The sequence below is a fragment of the Chiloscyllium plagiosum genome, unplaced genomic scaffold (assembly GCF_037043375.1).
Source record: "Chiloscyllium plagiosum isolate Xiang-an unplaced genomic scaffold, Cpla_swu_hap1 HiC_scaffold_13, whole genome shotgun sequence".
In the NCBI taxonomy this organism is placed as follows: Eukaryota; Metazoa; Chordata; class Chondrichthyes; order Orectolobiformes; family Hemiscylliidae; genus Chiloscyllium; species Chiloscyllium plagiosum.
The window spans coordinates 3,968,766-3,991,532 of record NW_028270151.1 but is presented as its reverse complement, the minus strand read 5'-3'; the positions used below and the strand labels follow the sequence as shown (position 1 = coordinate 3,991,532).

The 22,767-nt window shown below is 40.0% G+C and overlaps 1 protein-coding gene across 10 annotated transcripts in view; it reads right to left on the bottom strand.

Moving 5' to 3' along the window:
* The window catches only part of agfg1a (ArfGAP with FG repeats 1a), a 94,812-nt gene that overhangs the window by 37,093 nt on the left and 34,952 nt on the right, over nt 1-22,767 (bottom strand). For 7 of the 10 annotated variants that reach the window (XR_015759089.1, XR_015759090.1, XM_043702847.2 and 4 more), the window contains exons 4-8: nt 19,375-19,528; nt 16,816-16,966; nt 8,940-9,056; nt 6,601-6,672; nt 1,769-1,963 (exon numbers count right to left, since the gene is read on the bottom strand). Coding sequence is in view for 8 of the 10 variants with exons in the window: in XM_043702847.2 (XP_043558782.1) it covers nt 1,769-1,963; nt 6,601-6,672; nt 8,940-9,056; nt 16,816-16,966; nt 19,375-19,528 (689 nt within the window). In the remaining 2 variants the exon portion in view is untranslated. The remainder of the gene's footprint in view (nt 1-1,768; nt 1,964-6,600; nt 6,673-8,939; nt 9,057-16,815; nt 16,967-19,374; nt 19,529-22,767) is intronic. The other 3 variants (XM_043702845.2, XM_043702848.2, XM_043702851.2) reach the window with 3 other exon arrangements.

Genomic DNA, 22,767 nt, shown 5'->3' with positions numbered 1-22,767 from the left:
AGCAGGTCAGGCAGCATCCAAGGAACAGGAGAATCGATGTTTCGGGCATAAGCCCTTCTTCAAGGGCTTATGCCCGAAACGTCGATTCTCCTGTTCCTTGGATGCTGCCTGACCTGCTGCGCTTTTCCAGCAACACATTTTCAGCTCTGATCTCCAGCATCTGCAGTCCTCACTTTCTCCTGGTCCAGAAGATCAATTCATATGGAATCCATGGTGAGTTAGCCAGCCAGATCCAAAATGGGTGTGGTCACAGATGACAGAGGGTAGTTATGGAGGGGTGTTTTCCTGACTGGAGGTCTGTGACCAGTGGTGTTCCACAAGGATCAATGCTGGGACCCCCATTGTTTGTAATATACATAAGTGATTTAGATGAAAATGTAGGTGGTCTGATTGGTAAGTTTGCAGATGACAAAAATTGGTGGAGCTGTGGATAGTGAGGAATGATATCTAAGAATGCAACAGGCTAAAGATCAGCTGCAAAGTTAGACTGAGAAATGGCTGGAGTTTAATCCAGACGAGTGTGAGGTGATGCATTTTGGGAAGCCAAATGCAAGAAGAAAGTATCCTCTTAATGGCCGGAACTTTAGAAACATTGAGATACAGAGGGATCTTGGGGTCTAAGTCCATAGCTTCGTGAAAGTGGCAACACGAGTAGATAAGGTGGTAAAGACTGCATACAGCATAATTGCCTTCATTGATCAGGGCACTCTCTTTAAAAATTGGCAAGTCATGTTGCAAGTGTATAAGACTTTAGTCAGGCCACATTTGGAGTACTTTGTGAACCTCTGGCTGCCACATTATAGAAAGAATGTGGAGGCTGGGAAGAGGGTGCAGAAGACAAATACCAGGATGTTGCCTGGATTGCAGAGTATTAGCTAGAGACGGGGTTGGACAAATTTGAATAGTTTTTGCTTGAGCATCAGAGGCTGAGGGGTGGCCTGGTAGCAGTATATAAAATTATGAGGGGCGGAAAGTTGGAACCTCTTTCCCAAGGTGGAAATATCAAATATTTTGGGAGGTACAGATTTAAGTTGAAAGGGGGAAAGGTTAAAGGCAATGTGCAAGCAAGCATTTGTTTAGAGAGTATTAGATATCTCGAATGTGCTGCCTGGGGAGGTGGTAAAAGCAAATATGATAGCAAAATTTAATAGGCATTTAGACATACACATGAACAGGCAGGGAATAAAGGGATATGGACCACGTGCAGGAGATGGTATTAGTTTAGAATAGCATCATAATTGGCACAGACATGGTGGGGCCTGTTCATGTACTGTTCTATGCTGTAATTGTAAGAGGTGAGCGACTCACTAACAGTTGTTGCTAAATCTCATCAAAACTGAAAAGAAAGCTATAACACAAACCAATTTGTGATGGGCTTAGAAGAAAAAAAGCCCCTGAGCATATGCATTGGTGGTGTATTACTGAGTTATAGGACTTGGGAAAAGTTTAAAGTACTTTTACTGATTTCAATTGACAAAAATCAGTCAGAGATTCTCTCTGTTGGTAGAAAGTAAATGTGTGTAAATATTACAGAGATTGAAGACTAACCAATAATGTCTCCCCATCTTCACAAAACAGTTCAGTGTTACAAAAATGCTCATCACTCAAGCTCACACACGTCAGAAAGTCTCTTGATGTAAATAATAAAGGCCTGACGATGCTCAAAAAGATATCATTAGTTGAGTGACAACAGGTCTTCATTACTCACTGATAATGCAAAGTAATTTATTGTCTTACTGTGGTTGAGTAATGTAGCAGTTGGCATTACCTTGTGTTGAGGTACTATTGCTGAAAACATTATCCAGATCAGCAAGAGCTGCATATTTATCCTGAGTAACAGCATGTGCTTTGTTTATAGCTGTGTCATTCCCAGAGGAACAGAAAGCTCCAAAGTCAGCACTAGAAGATTTTGGGAAGTTATCAAAATTTGCAAAATTAGCATTTGTTGACGCAGCGGATCCACCTGTTGTGAGAAAAAAAAGGTTTCGGAGAAACATTGGCCTTCAGTATTAAAGAAACGCTTGCAGTAATAAGCAGCAAATGCAGACAACCAAAACTTGACAATTTGCAACATGATACACTTATAATCTAAAATTATGTCTAACATGCTTTTGAAAAGCATATATCTGCTGATAATTCTCTTTAAATTGCATCCTCAATTCTCAAACTGGACTTTCAATTTAAAAATGCCACTTAAAATAGAATCAGTATTTGAATTGAATGTTAGATGACAGATTCCACTGAAACAAAAACATTATAAGTTCTGTCAGGGAAGATACCTACTTGAGTTAAGAGTCTAGAACCAGAGGTTTCAGGAAAAAGAGGTCAACCATTTAGTCCAAAAATAAGGAAACATTTCTTCACTCAGTTTGCTGATTGGAATTCTCTACCTGAGGTCTTGGACATTCGGTGTTGAAGCATATTTCTGACTGAGATTTGGAGAGTTTTGGACTCTTGTGGGAAATGAGGATCAAGAAGGAAATTGGAGTTGATGTGAGCTTCAGCCATGATCCTTCATGAATGGCAGAGAATGTATAAGAAGCCATTTGTCCTACTCCTGCTTGCAATGGCTCTTATTGCTCTATATTTTTCACATAAATGTCTTCCTAGGTTATTTCAAGGAGTCAACCACACTGCCCAGGGTCTGGAGTCACATATAGGTCAGACCAAGTGAAGATAGTAGATTTCCTTCCATAAACAGCATTAGCAAAATAGATGGGTTTCTAGAACAATCTGGTTGTTAACACAGTCACCTTTAAATAATGAATTTTTTTGAACTTTGAGTTATTTAATTTAGTTAATTGGATTGAAATTCCCTAGCAGGCATGGTGCGTTTTGAATACATAAGTCTGGATTATTGTAACAAGTGCCTGGACAGCTCGACCAGTATCATGACCTCTGTGCTACCATTCCCAGTCAACAGCCCAAACTCAGGAATATCTCTTTTAGCTCTTATTTTGGTGGTAAATCCCAAACAATTCTTTCTTGTGAAATTGAGTGCAGGAGTTCAGGATTTACTTGATTCCTTGGCATATTTACTGGAGCACTGAAACCCATTTATCTTGGGATTTCTCTACTATTTTCACTACAATTAATAGAAAGTTCCTTTCAAATGTTAGCATTTCAATTTTGAAAAAAAATTTACTCAAAATTAAACATTATTTACTTGGGCTACAGCTCCACTAACATAGATTTAAGTAGAAGATACATTAACCTCATTATTCTCTGCATTAGGGTAAATAAATCAGTAACTAAACTGTCTAAAATGACAAACATGGTTTAAAATCCTGCATAAATGCCTTAACTTAAAACTTGGCATTACTGACATGGTGTCAATTATTTACTTCAGGAGGAAAGCTCTTCCATACACACAAGCATCAAAACTCTAGTGATTCAAAACTCATAAGAGAGAGCTTCTATTCTACCAGTTGATCTGGTAATGGACAGAGAAGCCTCACTGCGCTAATTCTCTCATCTGTCTTTTTCACTTTAGGATCTTATCATTTGTATGCGCCTGGATCATGATAACTTGTGTTGAATTCCTCCAGCCTAATTTTATTTAAAACAAAAAGCATTTTTAGAAATATGATGTGATATCCATTCCTGGTCAAAATTAGAGTAATAGATTTCTAATTATTCTGCAAAAATTCAGGTTTGCACATGCTGAGAGGGATTGGGGAAAGGAAGACAAGGAATTTTATTGCTCATTCCACAATCTTGAAATTATAGTTTATAAAGAAGCACTTGTGCGTTTGTTTAATTGTACAATGAAAGTGCTAAGAAGCTGTTTTCAAGTAATTCCATTTGTGGAGGGAGTTGGGGTGGAGGGGGTGGGTGGGGAAGAGGCGCGGGGGAGTCTGTTTGAAACAACAGTTCAGTTTTGTTTCAAGCAAACTTCTCCCCCCCTCCAAAAATGGTATTGCTTAAAAACAGCTCCTTAGCATTTTCAGTGTTCAATTATAAAGCAGTCAATATCACTATTAAATTTCTTAATTTCTCAGATTCTATTTCTATCTTTATATAAGGTATTTAAAAAGATGTAAAACAATGGCTCAAAACACAACGGCAGAGGTCTAGCCATTTGATACTGCTCAAACCAAAGGGACAGGCCTAACCGGTCAATGAAAATAGTTCACTCAAAAAGAAAGGAAAACGTAAATTAATAAATCTTCAAGGATGTCCATACCAAGACTGCTTTTGTTCATCTACGAATGACTTGGGATACATAAAGACTAAAAGATTAATGAACAGTCCATGACAAATATACAAGTTTGAAATGTGAAAGCTAAGACTTGCTTTGAAGTGCTGCTTCCTTCCAGTGGCATAGACACGTACTAAGCATAGTTTTTCTGTGAAATAAACCCTAAAGCAATTGGAAACTAGATAGTATAACACAGCACTACCCTTCACATATATTTAAACCTGCCCATAGTTTTTTTTTTCAAATTGCCTTTATTCTGTTGGTTGTGGGAGTCCAATATAATTTTAACTGGGACAATGTCAACTTGGACTGCGTGAATCTTACCCAATGTACTAAATTTTAAAAATAGCAACTTCATGCAACAATACCTGTGTGGGATTCAGAACACACAAAAAAAAACAACATTGATGAATTGTTGCAGGGTTATGAAATTGCTCCTATATCTTATAGTCTTATGGCTAACAGGTTAAGGGATAGATTGATAGATGCTACAGCATATGTTTAAGGGGACACTCCAACAAGACAGAAAAATTCCAAAGCGGGGAGACCCACTCTCTGTGGCTAACTGATAAAATTAAAGATACTATCAAGCTTAGAGGAAAAAAAAACAAAATTGCACAAAGATGGATCAGAAGAAAATAGAAAGAACAAAGAAAGACAAGATTAATAAGCGAAGACCATTGCAATTTGAGAGAAAACTAGCTAGAGCCTGGGCATTAATAATGGAAAACGAGGACATGGCAGATGAATTGAACAGATAATTTGTATTGGTCTTCACTATACAGAATAAAAGTAAAAGTAACATTTCAGAAACAGCTATAAATTGGGAAAATGAAGGAAAGGAGGAATTCAAGAAAATTACAATCACCAGATAGGTACTGTGCTAATTGTTGGAGTCGTGGCTGACAAGTCTCTGGGTCCTGATGGATTTCATCCTAGGGTTCTAAAAGTACTGGCATTGCTTTCAATTTCCCAAAATTCTCTAGATTCGGGGAAGGTTCCATTAGACTGGAAATTAACAAAATGTAATTCCTTTATTCAAAAAGACAAGACATCAGAAAGCAGGAAACTACAGGCCAAATAAGCTTCTAAGCAGGACACTGAAAATTTCAAGATAATCAGGCTAAGTCAAAACAGTTTTGTGAAAGGAAATCACATTTAACCAATGTATTGGATTTCTTGAGGAAGTAAACCTGGACATGTGCACTTGACAACGACTAGCAGGACAGGGGATTACACTATGAATGGCAGGACCCTTGAAAGTACTGAAGATCAGAGCGACCTTGGTGTGCATATCCACAGATCCCTGAAGGTAGCAGGATAAGTAGATACAATGGTTAACAAGACATATGGGACACCCGTCTTTATTAGTTGAGGCACAGAAGAGGAAGGAGGTTATACCAGAACTGTATGAATCGCTGGTTAGACCACAATTGGAGCACTGAGTGCAGTTCTGGTTACCACGGCGCAGGAAGGATCGGATTGCTCTAAAGAGGGCACAATGCTGCCTGGCTAGATGGTCTGAGCGAGGAGGAAAAACTGGATAGTGTGGAGTTATTTTCCTCAGAGCAGTGAGGGCTGAGAGGGTCCTGATAGAGAGGTATGATTATGAGGGGCACTTTTTCCATTATTAGAAGGATCAATAACCAGGAGCCACAGATTTAAGTTAAGAGGTAGAAAGCTAAGAGAAGAGTGAAGAGAAAGTTGGACTTAAACTCATTACCTGAAAGGGAGGTTGTGTCGGAAACATTTAAGCTGTACTTAGATCTTCACTTGCAAAAGAGAAACGTTTCATCAGTTTTGTGAATCTTTGGAATTCACTTCCTCAAAAAGTGGTGGAAGTAGAGACTTTGAATATCTTTAAGGCAGAGGTAGACGGATTCTTGGTAAGTGAGAGGACGAAAAGGATTCAGGAGTAGGAGGAACGTGGAGCAGCCAGATCAGCCATGACCTTACTGAATGATGGAACAGTCTCAAAGGGCCCCGTTGACCTGCTTCTGCTCCTAGTTTGTGTGTGCCTTTCTAACCTGACATGGGAGCACTTGATGTTGACCGTAAGTGCCTAGAGGGGAAAAATGCTTTGTCCTAAACAGTCTTGTTGAGAGAAAATATCTTTCAGTTGTTTATTCTTTTAAAAATGCATTAAAGGAATATTTAAAAGGTATGTTGGTGCACTTGTGTAGAAAACATTTTTAACAAAAAAACTGAAGAACTGTTAAACTGTAGGATATCTAATCACTGGTGGCCAAAACAGACAAGACGTCTCAGTGACCGTTTCAAATATCGTATGTAATAAAGGATAAAATAAGAATACAAAAGAAGGGTAGAATGGTATCAAAATTGAACAAGCACAGAAAGAGACATTGAAGCCAAGGTTCCTACACTGTTATAGCACTTACTGTGGCTGGCTGGGAGAGGAAAAGCAGAGGCAAAGTCACCAAAACTGCTGCCTGATGATAGAGCTCTGAAGACTGGAAAGCAGCAGATATGGAGGGGAAACCAACAAAGAAACAGAAGAGAAATGAAATACGGAAGTGAATTACAGACACAAGACCAAATGAATGGCAATAACATAGGCCATGCTTCAAGTATTGCATTCCAGGTTGAGTCAATCCAAATAATCACATGTTCTCAGAATGAGGAGATAGTGATATTATTTATAAACAGCTTAAAAACATTGAATGATGCTTTCAAACTAACTCTTCCTATTTAATTCTCTTTCCTTTGGGGTAGTTCCATATTTTAGAAATTTGCACCATTTGTATTATGAAATAACAAGTAGGAAATGAGCTCTTGGTGTGTGAAACAGAAAAAGAGCATACATGATTAGAAAACAGCATTACCCTCATCTAACATGTCCTAAATATGATCCACTCCCTTGGCAGTCTGTTTCACCTTTGGAAAAATTAAATTAAATCTGGTCTTTTTAACCCTCTTTCTTAAATTTGAAACTATGCCATCTTGCCTGTAATTGTATTGGCCCAGACTCTGTGGTTGTAATGACAGTTAAACTGTTTGCTATGTTATTCTATGGAATGGAAAGGAACTTGTGGTGTAGACACATGATCAGTTAAAAGTGTAAATCCCGCTCTTCTATAGGCAACCATATAGAAATTATCAATTGATGAGAACTTTCCATTTTACATTACTGAATATCTCGGTGTCAAACCGCCAATATTTTAATCACTAATGTTTAGGTTTTAAGTTTGCTCGCTGAGCTGGAAGGTTTGTTTTCAGATGTTTCATCACCATGCTAGGTTTGTTATCAGTGAGCTCCAGTGAAGCTCTGGTGTTCTCTCCCGCTTTCTATTTGTGTGTCATGGTCTGTTAAGGTGGGTGATATCATTTCCAGTTCTTTTTCTCAGAAGTTGGTAAATGGAGTCCAAATCGATGTGTTTATTGATGCAGTTCCAGTTTGAATGCCAAGCCTCTAGGAATTCCTGCTTAAAAATGTGCTGCTGGAAAAGCGCAGCAGGTCAGGCAGCATCAAAGGGGCAGGAGAATCGACGTTTCGGGCATAAGCCCTTCTTCAGGAATGAGGAATTCCTGCGCGTATCTCGATTTAGCCTGTCCCAGGATGGACGTGTTGTCCCAGTCAAAGTGGTGTCCTTTGTCTGAATGTTAGGATACTAGTGATAATGGGTCATGTTGTTTGGTGGCTAGTTGGTGTTCTTGTATCCTAGTGGCGGAAAACTCATTGATTTGGGCCCCATTTACCAACCTCTGAGAAAAAGAACTGGAAATGATATCACCCACCTTAACAGACCAAGACACACAAATAGAAAGCAGGAGAGAACACCAGCGCTTCACTGGAGGCTCACTGATAATGTTACCTAGCATGGTGATGAAACATCTGGAAACAAACCCTCCAGCTCAGCGAGCAAACTTAAAACCTGAATCTCAACCTGAGCTACAAATCTTAAAAATCACAAACTATAATTTTTCTTTCTGAAAAGGGTTGGCTTATGACATCTTAGCTCAATATTCCAATGCGTGTATTGCTTACTGTGAAATTTCTAAATGACTGATAGTCACGTTTATTACTATTTAATTTGCAATCATTAATTGGACACAATGACCACAACACTTATGCCATTAAATGTGCTGATATTTAGCTTTACAATACATCTTAGAACCTTGCATTCTTCAATAATGTCACTGGAAAATTTTACTTCTGCAATGCAACTATTTCAAGCTTTGCAACATTGCCTCAAACTGAAGGTCCCTCTGATTTTTAGTCATCTGACCTCTATGTAGCTCAATCTCAAATGCTGTTTGACAAAGCTCCTATGAAGCATTGAGGGGCATTTTATTAGATTAAGGCAACTATATAAATGCAAGTTGCTGCACTTTTGAGATCTTTATTTTCTTCCTAATGTATACATGAGTTCAAATCCTCTGAATGTGACAGAACATATTCAAATTGTGAAAATAAAATGCAATAAAAATCTGTAAATGTTAGAAATCAGAAATACAAAACAAAAAATATAAATAATTTACAACAGTTGAAATAGGAAAAGATATTTTTCCCTTTTGTACTGATAGGCCTTTAGGGTGTTGACAGATGGTACTATTGATAATTTTCATTTTTACAAATATAGTATGGATTGAAAATGAGAACTGATTATGTTTGGACTGACTGAACCCTTATGAGCTACCTTGTTCCAACACACACAAAGTTAAAAACAAGACACCTCACTGTTTCTGAAAACAAATGGGCAGTTAAATCCACCACTACCTGTACTGTTGGACTGGAAAGGTGGCAGACTTGCTGAGGAGAAACCTCCAAAATTATCAGAAGTATTACAACTTCCAAACGCAAAGTTTGCAAAATCTACATTCATAGGAGTTGGTGCTGAAACAGTAACATGGAGGAAAGGGATGGAGGAAGAAAACCAAAACAGACATGTTAATGATCATGAAAATCATGTACAATAAACAGAATACCATGAGTGAAGTAAACAGTTTGGAAAGTTCAGATGATACGCTCAATGAAAATCAAATCAATATGCATACAGTTAAATATGACCGCCCATGATATGTATTAATTGAGAAATGGTCCCAATTCTCTGCCTCCGCCGCATCTGCTCGGACAAGGAGATATTCCACTCCTAAGCATCCGAGATGTCCATCTATTTTAAATAATGTGCAATTCCGTCCTCTGTCATCCAGAGAGCCCACCATCACACCGCATCCATCCCTCACTCCACTGCCCCCCACAAACACAATAAAAACAGGGTGCCTCTGGTCCTCACCTACCAACCCAACAGTCTCCACGTCCAACATGTCATCCTTAAACACTTCCACCAAATCCAATTAAACCCCACCACCAAAGATTAATCCCCTCCCACTCTATTCTGCCTTCCGCAAGGACTGTTCCCTTTGTTAATCCTTGGTTCACGTCACTCTCCCCACCAACACCCACTAACCCCCAGTTACCTTCCCCTGCAACCGTAAAAGATGTAAAACCTGCTGGTATACCACCTTCCTAACCTCCATCCAGGGTCCCAAACAGTTCTTCCAGATGAAACAGAGGCACACCTACCTCTCCTCCAACCTCTTTTACTGCATCTGGTGCTCCCAATGTGGTCTTCTCTACATCGGGGAGACGAAACATAAACTAAGGAAACATTTTGCTGAGCATCTCAGCTGGGTTCACAGGGGCCGACCTGACGTCCCAGTCACTGCCCACTTTAATTCTCCTTCCCACTCCCTCTCCAAAATGACCATCCTTGGCCGTTCTATTGCTATAGCAAATCAGACCACAAATTGAGAGGAACTACCCCTCATCTTATGCCTGGGCAGCCAAAAGCCCGGAGGACTTTACATTGAGTTCTCCAATTTTAAATAACCTCCCTTCCATCCCCCGACTCCATTTCCAGCCCCTCCCCCTCCCTTCCATTCCTCTGACTGATCCTTCCTTCCAGCTACCAACCGGATACATTCATCCCATCGACCAACCAGGCTCTCCACCCTACCTGTGTTCACCTATTCTTATCACACTAACCTGCCCCATTCCCACCCAAAATCACCCCCACCGCCCCCCCTTATCTGCAGCTTCCCCTACACCCAGCCCCCATCCTGAAGAAGGGTGACACCTGAAACGTGGACTTCTCCACCTCCTGATATGTCTAGTTTGCTGTGCTCTACGGTGTGCTAGAAGTGGAGGGTGTGAACAAGGTTCCTTTTAGCTATGATTCCTGAAGAAGGGCTCATGCCCGAAACATCGATTCTCCTGCTCCTTGGATGCTGCCTGAACTGCTGCGCTTTTCCAGCAACACATTTTCAGCTCTGATCTCCAGCATCTGCAGTCTTCACTTTCTCCTTTTAGCTATGTCTTGTATAATGTTCAGCTTCTCAAATGTTGTTGAAGCTGCATGCATACTGCTAAGTGGGGAATACTCCATCACATCTCTTACATCTGCCTTGTAGATGGTGGATAGGCTTTGGAGAATCAGGAAATGGGAATCGTAAATTCCAACTTGCTCCTATGGTTTCAATATTCATATGGGTTGTCCAGCTGTTTCTAGTCAATGGTGACGCCCAGTGTTGATAATAAAGGATTCACTGATGGAGGAAAGGCCATTGATGATGCAGCTGAAGATGGTTGGGCCAAGGACACTACCCTGAGGAACTCCTGGAGCTGAGATGATTGAAATTGGACAGGTGCAACCATCTTATATGCCAATTTTGACTCCAACCAGTGGAGAATTCTCCTGACTCCAGTTTTGTCAGGGGTCCTTGATGCCACAGTCTGTCAACTGCAATCTTGATACCCAATCCTACTTCATCTCCACAATTCAGCTCTTTTGTCCATATTTGAACCAAGGCTTTAATGAGGTCAGAAGGTGGAACGGTCATAGTGGAACCCAAACAGGGCATCACCAAGCAGGTTATTGCTGGGCAGGTGCTGCTTGATAGCACTGTTGATGACACATTCCATCACCTCACAATATACTTTCCGAATTATTTTTGTATCATCAGCAAATTCAACAATCATATCTTCGGTCTGTTCATCCTAGTCATTTATATAAATGATAAACAGAGACCCCAGCACTAACCCTTGTGGCACACCAGAGGAAATAACCTATTAAAGAACAATGAACAAAGAACATTCACAGCCCAGGAACAGACACTTCGGCCCTCCAAGCCTGTGCTGCTCCAAATCCACTGTCTAAACCTATCACCCAATTCCTAAGCATATGTATCCCTCTGCTCCCCACCTACTCATGCAGCTGTCCAGATGCACCTTAAATGAATCTACCGTGTCTGCCTCCACCACCTCTGCTGGCAACGTGTTCCAGGCACCTACCACCCTCTGTGTAAAGTACTTTCCAGGTGTATCCCCCTTAAACTTTTCTCCTCTTACTTTGGCCTCTTGTTATGGAATCCCTCACCCTGGGAAAAAACTTGTCTCTATCTACCCTGTATATACCCTTCATGATTTTGTAAACCTCAATCAGGTCCCCCCTCAATCTTCTTTTTTCTAATGAAAACAATCCTAACCTACTCAACCTCTCTTCATAGCTAACACCTTCCATATCAGGCAACATCCTTGTAAGCCTTCCCTGCACCCTCTCCAAAGTGCCCACATCCTTTTGGTAATGTGGCGACCAGAACTGTACACAGTATTCTAAATGCAACTGAACCAATGTCTTGTACAATGTTAACATGACCTGCCAGCTCTTATACTCAATATCCCGTCCGATGAAGGCTAGCATACCATATGCCTTCTTTATCACTCTATCCACCTGTGCAGCCATCTTCAGGGTACAATGGACCTGAACTCCCAGATCTCTCTGCTCATGAACTTTTCCCAAGGCTTTTCCGTTTACAGTATCGTTCGCTCTAGAATTAGACCTTCCAAAATGCATCACCTCACATTTGCTTGGATTGATTTCCATCTCGCACTTCTCTGCTCAACTCTCCAGTCTATCTATATTCTCCTGTATCCTTTGACAGTCCCCTATGCTTTCTGCTACTCCACCAATCTTCGTGTCATCTGCAAACTTACTGATCAGACCACCAATGCCCTCCACCAGATCATTTATATATCGTTTCTACACTGTTTCTGGGTCAACTTGCCAAACTTCTAACCATAGAGAAAGTGAGGACTGCAGATGCTGGAGACCAGGGTTGAAAAATGTTGTGCTGGAAAAATACAGCAGGCCAGGCAGCATCCGAGGAGCAAGAGAATCGACGTTTCGGGCATAAGCCCATTCCTGAAGAAGGGCTTATGCCCGAAACGTCAATTCTTCTGCTCCTCAGATGCTGCCTGGCCTGCTGTGTTTTTCCAGCACCACATTTTTCAAAACTTCTAACCATGCCAATATGCAACCCACTAAACCATAAATTTCTATTTTCCACAAAACCTTTTGACCTGATACTTCATCAAATGCCTTCTGGAAATTCAAATACAACATTTCCACTTATTACCCTTTATCCACAGCATAATCAACTCCAATAGGTTAGTTCAATTTATTTCGCTTTCACAAAGTCATGCTGTCTCTACCAACTACTGCAAACTTTTCTACATGCCCCACCATAATCTTTAATAATAACGTTGAGTTCTTTGATGAGGTGAGACAGGCAGTGATGAAGATAATGCAGTGGATGCTGTATATTTGGACTTCCAGAAAGCATTTGATACAGTGCCATGTGGCAGATTCATGGGTCCTTGTCAGCTTGGATTAGAAGTTGGCTAAAAGATAGGAAACAGACAGTAGATAAGTATGAAGAACTGTGTTCAGCTCTAGCCACCTTAATTAAGGAAGGATGTTAATGTCCTGGAGAGAGTTCAAAGAATATTTGCGAGAATGATATCAGAAACAAGGGATTTTGGATACACAAAAAGATTAATGAAATTGGGCTTAATCTTCTCTGCTCCAATGAGAATAAGAGCTGACCTTACTGAGGTGTACAAAATCATGAACAATTTTGATAGAATACAGAAGGATATTCTATTTCCATTAGTTGGCGTGTCAGCACCTCAGGGTCATTATTTCAAGACTATCAGCATGAGAGCTAGGAGTGAGATGAGGAGAAACATCTTTACTCCGAGATTAGGATTTGGAATGTGCTTCATGGGAGTGGTGGATGTTGATTCTATAGGAGGTTTCAAAAGAGAGCTGGGTATATATTTAAAAATGATTAACTTAGACAAATACAGAGATAAGGCTAGAGATCGAGACTAGTTAGATAGCTCTTTCGGGAGCCAGTACAGACACGATGGATTGAATAGCCTCCTTTTGTTTTGCACATTCTATGATTCTATCTTCCCTAATGACAGATGTTAAGCTGAATGCCTGCAGTTTCCTGCTTTCTGTCTCCTCCTCCTTTGGAATAAAGGAGTTACATTCAGTTTTCCATTTTAACAACTGCATATTTATTCAATGCTCAGCACCGAGACTTCACAGTTCTAAAATGTATTACCAGCAGCACTATAAACCAATTTTGGAATTGCAGACACAATGCGATTGCTGGCACAATTCCTTTCTCCATTAATGATGCAATAATAGTGGATAGCAAATTGCTTTCCTCTTCCTTTGTGCCATATTTTCCTTGAACTCCTGTTGGTATATATAATAACGCAACATAGCTACTCCAACAAATGCACAAGAGTCCTGGCTAATTCAAGCATAGGAAATAAGATAGTCTACAACACAATATCAACATTGTGTCATCCATACTAGCCACGGACCTTTTTCTTTTACCGTACTCTGGATCCAGGACCAAGCTTACACCCAAACAGTATATTTCACTGACCCTTCACCTAACTCAGTCAGCACTGATGTAATAAATTCAATGGCTGGCAAATTAAGCATTGATTGCAGCATCAATCATAATCATTGCCAAATTATTTTCTGAGTTCACTTTTGACTGGACTACTAATGCAACTGTAAGCAAATTTAATAGCCCTGTTGTGTATTAGCATCCTAACTGGCTTCAAATTTCAGTTATGAAGATCCGACTGCAAGAAAATGAAGACAGGCATACTCCACATCCAATTTTAACTGAATATGTTTGTTGGAAAACTGATTGGATTGGGTGCAATACTAATTTTACACTCCAGCTGATGTTAGGCTTCACTGACTTCAACTCACAGTAACGTTGAAGAGGGAAAGCATTAAACCATTGCTTCCCTTGATCTGCTGCATTCCCAGTTGGGAAAGTTGTTAAAATTACCCTCACACTCTCACCACCATACCAGTGCGATCTCAGTTGGAGATTGCATTTTTAATAGTGAATTCATTCAGTATTAAAAATTCCATCAACCCGCTAAATATAGATTTTAAAAGGGCTTTGAAATGGAGAACAGACTGAATGCCTACTGAACTTTAGACTGAGTGCTCCATAACTACATCAAACTTACCTAAAAGCCAATCTTCTAATTGAATGAGGACTCTGGTAGAGCCATCTATTTAAAAACTGATGTGTAATAAGCCCTGCATACTATAATCCTTCCCAAAAGCCAGATGTTTCTTTGAAATGAGTTTATTCAAAGCCATGACTAAATAATTGCTTTACTACTTCTCTGATCACAAACTAATGACAGCCTAAAAGTCGGGTGGCTTGTGATGAGAAACTGAGGATCTATGAAGCCAGTTTGCATCAGAAATGAGGCATTGCATTATCATCGCACAATCAAGTACTGAGTTCTAGAATGAATTGCAACTACGTTTCTTCATACAACGAATAAGGAATTTAGTCACTAATTTTGCATAGAGATGCAGAGCAGGTAGAGTGATACTGAAGCTCAGGGAAGTATAATTTATAAATTTATGGACAATGTGTAGGAAGAATGTAGAATACAAGATGACATTAACAAACTATCAGCATGAGTACTTAATTGGCAAATGAACTTCAATTTACTTTGTGGGAAGATGGCACAGTTGATCCAAAAAATAAGGTGGTGACATTGCGCTTAGATACTAACAGACTTATAAAGGAGCAAAGTGATGTCAGGACAGTTATAGAAAACACTAGAAGTTAATTGCCATACAAAAGCAAACCAAGCCTTAAAATTTATTTTTAAAGGAACATAATTGAAAGGAGGGATGTTTTGCTCAATAACTTTTATAGATTTAAAGGTTAGATCACTTTTAAAATACTGTACACAGTATTCTCAAAAAGACAGAGATATGGTGAAGATTCAAAATATTCCTAAGGATGATACCAGAATTGAAGAGTTTTTACTGGTTTATCTAACCTTTTCACACCAAGGGGTACATGGAGAGTGATGGGGCCAAGTCGGAGCTAAGGGGCTTGACCTTGGTTTACCTCTAGTGGGTCACACTCTATATGAGTCCATCCATCCAGCTACTCACGAACCCTCATCCCTCAGCCCCAGCACCCTAGCCACCTACACAGGACCAGGAGGTATGGTGATTATTAGAGCAACAGAATGGGTGGCTGTGAAGTTTTCCTTCACTCAGTTTGACACACACAGCTCAGTGTTACTGCTCCACACAACTTCCTGGTCTCTCCCGACTACTCTTCTACATCTTCCCAGCACTCAACCTACACATCAGCAACGAGCACAAGAGGCACAAACTCCGATTGGAGGAACAGCACCTGTCAAAGCACTTAGCTGTGGATTAAACAAGTCATTCGGACCCCTCCACAGCATGGGCCACCCATTGGACAGGCATGGATTATAACAATCAGCAAAGTGTGAACAGATCGTGACTTTATTTTCCTCAACAATAAAGGGCTGAGGGGTTACTCGATGGAGGCTTTTTAGGATTTTTAAAAACTGGAGAGTGAGAGTGAGAGACAGACACAGACTGATGGAACATGTGAGAGACATGCACACAGATGTTAAAACCTTAAGTTGTAAATAACTGAATCGAATTAAGTTTAATGTCACACGTACTCATATGAGTACAGTGAAAAGTTTACAAATCGTCACTTATGGAGCCATCTTAGGCATAAAGATACCTAGATACAGAATCTTGGCACAAAGCAGAAAAATAAAGACAACAAAGTTGAGAAGTTAAACATTACAGTCTTTCTTACTAAAATGTAGCAAAACAAAGCAACAAATAAAACAAAATGTTAAGTAAAGTTGCCAGAATCCTAGAGGATCAAAGGGCACATCTCAGATGAAAAGGGAAGTTGAAGATTGGGGAACTTCATGATAACCTCAGCTAGTACAGGAGTTGAATCCATGCTTTTTACATCACTAACCAGCCATCCAGCCAACTGAGCTAACTGACCCCCAAAGTTGTACAGATAGCAGATTTTATTATTATTCTGATTTTATAAACTAAAGTTTATTGTTATTGAAACTTGTGATTTTACTTTCCAAGTACGTACCTGGGATCTCACAAGTATCGCCTCTGAGAACAGATTCAAATTAAATGATCCAACTCTCATACTGTGCTAGCACAAATTATCTTCAGATATCATTCACAAAACTGCATATATTATTTCAACTTTTTGAATACTTATGATACACAATTAAGCATTAACATTAATTATATCAAGTGATGAAAAAAATTAATCTTCCAACATTTTGCAATCTTCAGTCCAAATAATAGTGTATAAAAAACTTTCAATCAGTATGTATAAATATGCAACAGAACAAAGAAATACAGTGAATACCACCTTACCTGTGTGACTGTTAAAATGTGTGAAATTTGTAAAGTAAGGGGGTGCAGACTGAGGAGCTGCAAAAATATCCCCTCCCAGATCAGTAAGAAGATCAAATGGAGCCACTTTCTTCTCTTGTTGAGATCCTTGAGAGCGACTCACTGCTGGGGACTTCAAGAACATGGAATTATAAATTTTACTAATTCAATTGTACATCAAAAAGCTCTGCTTTATCTACATTTCTATCAAGTGATGAGAAAGGTGGCACTGAACATATCAATTGGGCATTTGCTGGAGGCTGACAGATGGTAAACTGTGATGAAAGGTGCATAATATGTGCATAATATGTGCATATTATGCACAATGGTGCACTGGTTGTGGAAATTGGATTTTGAGGCAGATGCAGAGGGATTTTGGTCAGTTCTGAGAAGTAATTTTTAGAAGGTTATTCTGGTCACCCAGTGATCCAAATATATCATTGCTAAAGAGACATAACTTCAGCCAGCTGCCTTGCAGATCCCTCTGATGTTATTGCATAGGACATTTATGCTGTTGGATTTACAACAGGCAGAGTAAACAGAACAAAATCATTACTTGCAACTTCAGAACAGAGGGCTCAGAAGAATTCAGAATTCAGTTCAGGAGAGAACAGTTATGTTTTTATCAAGTAGGAGAGATGTTTTTATAGTTCAGTTCAGAAGAACCAGTCACCTCTGCAAAAATACTTTCTAGAATGTGAAGCTTCCAAGCTAGCAGTATTTGGATAGAAGACTTTAAGTCAGAACTGATAAAGTTTAGGCCATCAGTGTTGTTAGAGTTTCACTCAAAGAAATTTTTTAAAAAAGGCAGTCTCAACGCGCAGTTCCCAAATTGCAAACTGGTTCTGTTCTAGAGACTGTTCAAAAGTCATAGAATCCCTACACAAGTCATAGAATCCCTACAGTGTGGAACCACTGGCCCCACAAGGCAACACTGACCCTCCGAAGATGCATCTCCGAAGATGCATTCTTCTACCCTGTTATCCTATACTTACCCCTCACTAATGCACCTAACCTTCATATCCCTGAATATTATGGGCAATTTAGCACATCTTTGGAGTGTGGGAGGAAACCGGAGCACCGGAGGAAACCCGCACAGACACGGGGAGAACGTGCAAACTCCACACAGACAGTCAGCCGAGGCTTGAATTGAACCCGGGTCCCTGGCGCTGTGAGGCAGCAGTGCTAACCACTAAGCCAATGTGCCACTCCGAACACAATATATTTATATAGTCATTTGTAGTCATGCTATTTCTAAGTACAAGAAAAGTATATATGTTGGGTCTTTAAAATTATATCCCTGTATGGGGTTGTACTTGTAAGTTGGTTGTTTGTAAACCTGAAACTCCCTATAAAGATTTATAAAACTGAGATAGGAACGAGATTTCTCTTAGATTGAGTTTCCATAATAGATAATATTGGGAAGTAGACTGAAACTTTGTTTTGATGTTGGTGTTAAGATCTTTCTAACTTTTGGCAAAGAACATTATGCAGCCTCATGTGAAAATGTTTCAGTGATGAATCACCCATGTTAACCAATTACAAACAATATCTAAGAAGCCAGGTTTCATTCTGGGATCTGACTTGTTACCATCACCTGGGACCATAATAAAAGGCACAGCTATAAAAAAGGTGGAGGTTGAAGAAAGAGAGTTATTGACAATATCAGTTTGTGCTGATCTGATGTGGTCTTTCTTGACTTCACTGATAGGGTTGGTGGGGTTGCTGCTAATTAACAAACTTGATAATAGCCAAGACAAATCAAGTTTTATTGAACAATTAAAATTCAATTATTAAGGTTCATCTTCTGTACAATCTGCTTCAATCAATTACATCAGTGGATCATGTCGGGGATTCTCTGCCATCCACACTCACAGGCAGATGATACTACCGATCTCTTACATGTTACACAAGAGCTCAGTAAACTGCCAGCCCAGCATAAAAGATGTAAAAAGTTAGTTTATGTCAATCAAGCAGAGGAAATGCAACACCCTCCCTTTCATCTTCTCTTGCTTCACTGTCCAAACTCCCAAATATTCTTTCCAGATGAATTTGCAAATTCTTATTCCACATTAGTTAACTGAATTTACTGTTCATAATGCAATCTCTTTGACAACAGGCCAGGGCTCAAGATAGAATCAAGTACCGACTGGGTGACTGCTTTGCAGGGTACCTCCCTTTTATCTGCAAATATGTAATTGATAAAGAGACATATGACTTCAGCCAACTGCCTAGCAGATCCCTGTAGTGTTATTGCAAAGGACATTTATGCTGTTGGATTTACAACAGGCAGAGTGAACAGAACAAAACCATTACTTGTGACTTCAGAACAGAGGGCTCAAAATGACCCCAAGGTTTCCAAGCCTGTCCTTATAACTTTCAATTTTATACTCATTCTGACCTCCCATTCATGACCTCTTACACTGCTTTAGGGAAAGAATTTTTATTAGCTTGCATTCACCTGCAATCAGATTCACAGTAACTTAGATACTACAGAAACCTGATAAGGGTCAATTTAAGCACAAGCTTTTCTTCACTTACTTGGGTTGGTGTTCCTTTGTTCAAATGTGTGGTTTCATAAAGAAGCGACTTTCCTGGTTTTACTTCAGGCGTGCTACTTGCACTGCTAGCAGACGACCCGGAAATAGAAGCATGAGCTGCTGCCACTGCCCAGGCCCGTTCAGCTGGCACAAACCTGGGGGAAAATAAGGTACAAAATTCATCATGCTGCACCACAAAACCATGTAAAATAGGGTTAAAATAGAGTTAAACTGAAAGATCAATAATATACCAATGGAACATCAGTGTCACTAAGTCAATCAGAGATATACCAATGCAACACTTATGCTTCTTTCAGCATTGAGACTGATTCGGAATGATTGCAATGCCAGAAGATGCTCATGGAACCCAGTGCTTGTAGCTGTGGGTACATAAGATGGTGGAGTTTCTACTATGATAATAGATCACAGTAGTAAAAGTATGCTCAAGTCTCTCACACAAACACAATAGTTTGAGCCCGAATAGAAAATCTCTCACAAGTCAGTGCACACAAGCAGTGAGAGCATAACAGGCACAGGACATTCTCCAGCATAGAATGCGGTTGCAAGGAAATGAGACATTTTTTAGATTAGATTAGATTAGATTACTTACAGTGTGGAAACAGGCCCTTCGGCCCAACAAGTCCACACCCTTTATCCGAGTAATGGCTCATTAGGTTTCCATAGTATGCACATACTTAATCTAAGGATAACATGTAGCACTTAGAGTAACGGATGCCATCTCAGAAGGGTCAAGTGGAGTGTACCTCCTATGGTATGTGTGAAGCAATGGCTATACCCTGTGTTCCAGCCAAATATATTTACAGGTAGAGTCACTGGTTGCACGAGCTGGAACTCCAGCTTTCAGAATTTGAACAGCAACTGGAGTCACTGTTGCCCACCTGCGAGGCACAGGACACTCCCCCCCCCTCCGTGGATTAATGACTGATTACTTGCAATGCCATATGCTATTGAGCATAAGAATGGGAGGATTGATTGATTGGCTGGAGAACTGGGATAGGAGTATCAGATTTGAGGAACTGGGACTGGTGGGACCTGTATAAGCTGGAAGGGATACACCCAAACAGGATTGGCACTACCATCCTGTCAGGAAGATTTGCTGGTGAGTTTAATGGGGTGGGTTTAAAAATAGCTTGTTAGGGGGATAGGAAATAAGGGATAACTGAAGTTCCAAGGAAATAAAGTTAAGTAACAGGAACTTGAAAAGATGCCAGGAGACTAGAAGACAGGAGAAACAAGGCACCCTGTGAGATTCAAAAGCAGAATGATATCAAAACCACAAAGGTAAGGACATTCTATGAACACATGCAGCATTTGCAACAAGGACGACGGTGTAAAGGCATAATTAGGTGACAACAGTCATGGGTCTCATCTAACTGCTGTTACAGAAACTATTACACCATGACTGCAATGTGATCAGGACTGGGAACTGCATATTGAAGAATATTCCTGGTTAATGGAGGCAGGACTTGAAGGAAAAGGAGACTGCACTGATCATAAGGGATGGGATAATACATCAGTAAAGAAGGATCTCAGATCTCAGATCAAAAGAACTATGTGTGGAATATGTTTGGGTAGAACCAAGCAGCAGCAAGGGACATCAGACATTGGCTGGTGCTATTTACAGACCACCAAATAGTAATGATAATGTGGTTTATGGTAGCAATCAGGAGATCAGACAAGCATGTAGTGTGGGCAACATAGTTATTTTCATTACCTATTTTCATTGAATCTCTACAGTGTGGTAACAGGCCATTTGGCTCAACAAGTCCACAAGTTATCATTGGTTACTTCAATCTATATATAGAATGGGTAAACATTTTCTTTATTTATTGATGGGATGAAGGCATCGCTAGCCAGGCCGGCATTTATTGCCCATCAGTAATTGTCCAGAGGACAGTCAAGAGTCATCCACATTGCTGTGGATCTGGAGTCACATGCTGGCAAGACCAGGTAAGGATGGCAGTTTCCTTCCCTAAAAGGACATCGGTGAACCAGATGGGTTTTTCCAACAATCAACAATGGATTCCTGGTTATCATACAGTCTTAATTCCAGACTTTTATTGAATTCAAATTCCATCATCTGCCATGGCGAGATTCAAACCTGGATCCTCAGTACGTTACCTGGGTCTTGGGATTAACAGTCCAGCATTAATACCACAAGGCCATCACCATTCCTACATTGAGTACTAAAGCTGTGGAGGACAAGCTTCTGGAGTGTGCTTGGGTGGTTTTCTAGAGCAGTATGTTGAGGAATTAACATGCTGAGGTAGAGCTAATATTATGTAATGAGAAAGGTCTAATTAACAACCTGGTTGTAAAAGACCCTTTAGGGCTGAGTGAACACGATATGATTGAATTTTACAGTATGCTTGAAAATGATGATGATGATAGAGGTAGTTCAATCTGAAGCAAAGTTCTTAAATTGGAGTAACAGAAATTATGAAGAAGTGAAGCACCAACTGGTTGAGATGTATTTGTGAAAATACTTTAAAAGGCATGATTCTACATGGACAATGGTTACTCTTTTAAAGAACTCTTATCGCAAATGTTACTTAGTATGAAACCCAAAAGTCAGTCAACCATGACTAACAAAGAAAGTTTAAAATTGTACATGATTAAACGTAAAGGTCTACAAAATTGCCCAAAATAGCAAATATCACTCCACTATTTCAGAAGGGATGAAAAAACAGGGAACAACAAATCTGTAATAAGGAAAACGTTGGAATCTATTATAAAAGACGGGATGTCTAAATACCTGATTGATGATGATTTCATTGGGCATAGTCACCATGGATTTGTGAATGGTAAGTTGTGTTTGATGAACACGTTGGGAATTTTTTTTAAAGATGTTACTATCAAAACTGATAAACGAGAACTGATGGAGGCAGTAAACTTACATTTTCAAAAGGTTTTTGATGAAGTCCCCCACAGTAGGCAGGTTGGAAAAAAGAACAGTACAGCACAGGAACAGGCCCTTTGGCCCAAAGCCTGCACCAATACATGACGCCTTTCTAAACCAAACACCTCCTGCCTCTATGCAGTCTATATTCCTCTATTCCCTGCCTATCTACGTATCTGTCAGGATGCCTCTAAAACATCGCTATTGATCCGCCTTCACCACATTCCAGGCACTTACTAACCTCTGTGTAAAAAAACCTACCTCCTGCATCGCCTTTAAACTTACTCCCTTTTACCTTAAAAGTCGGAGGAGGGGCTTGGGGGAGTCCCTCCTCCCTACCTTTTATCTTAGCCTGCTGAACACACTTTCCTCATTCCTAAAGAAGGGCTCATGCCCGAAACGTCGATTCTCCTGCTCCTTGTATGCTGCCTGACCTGCTGCGCTTTTCCAGCAACACATTTTCAGCTCTGATCT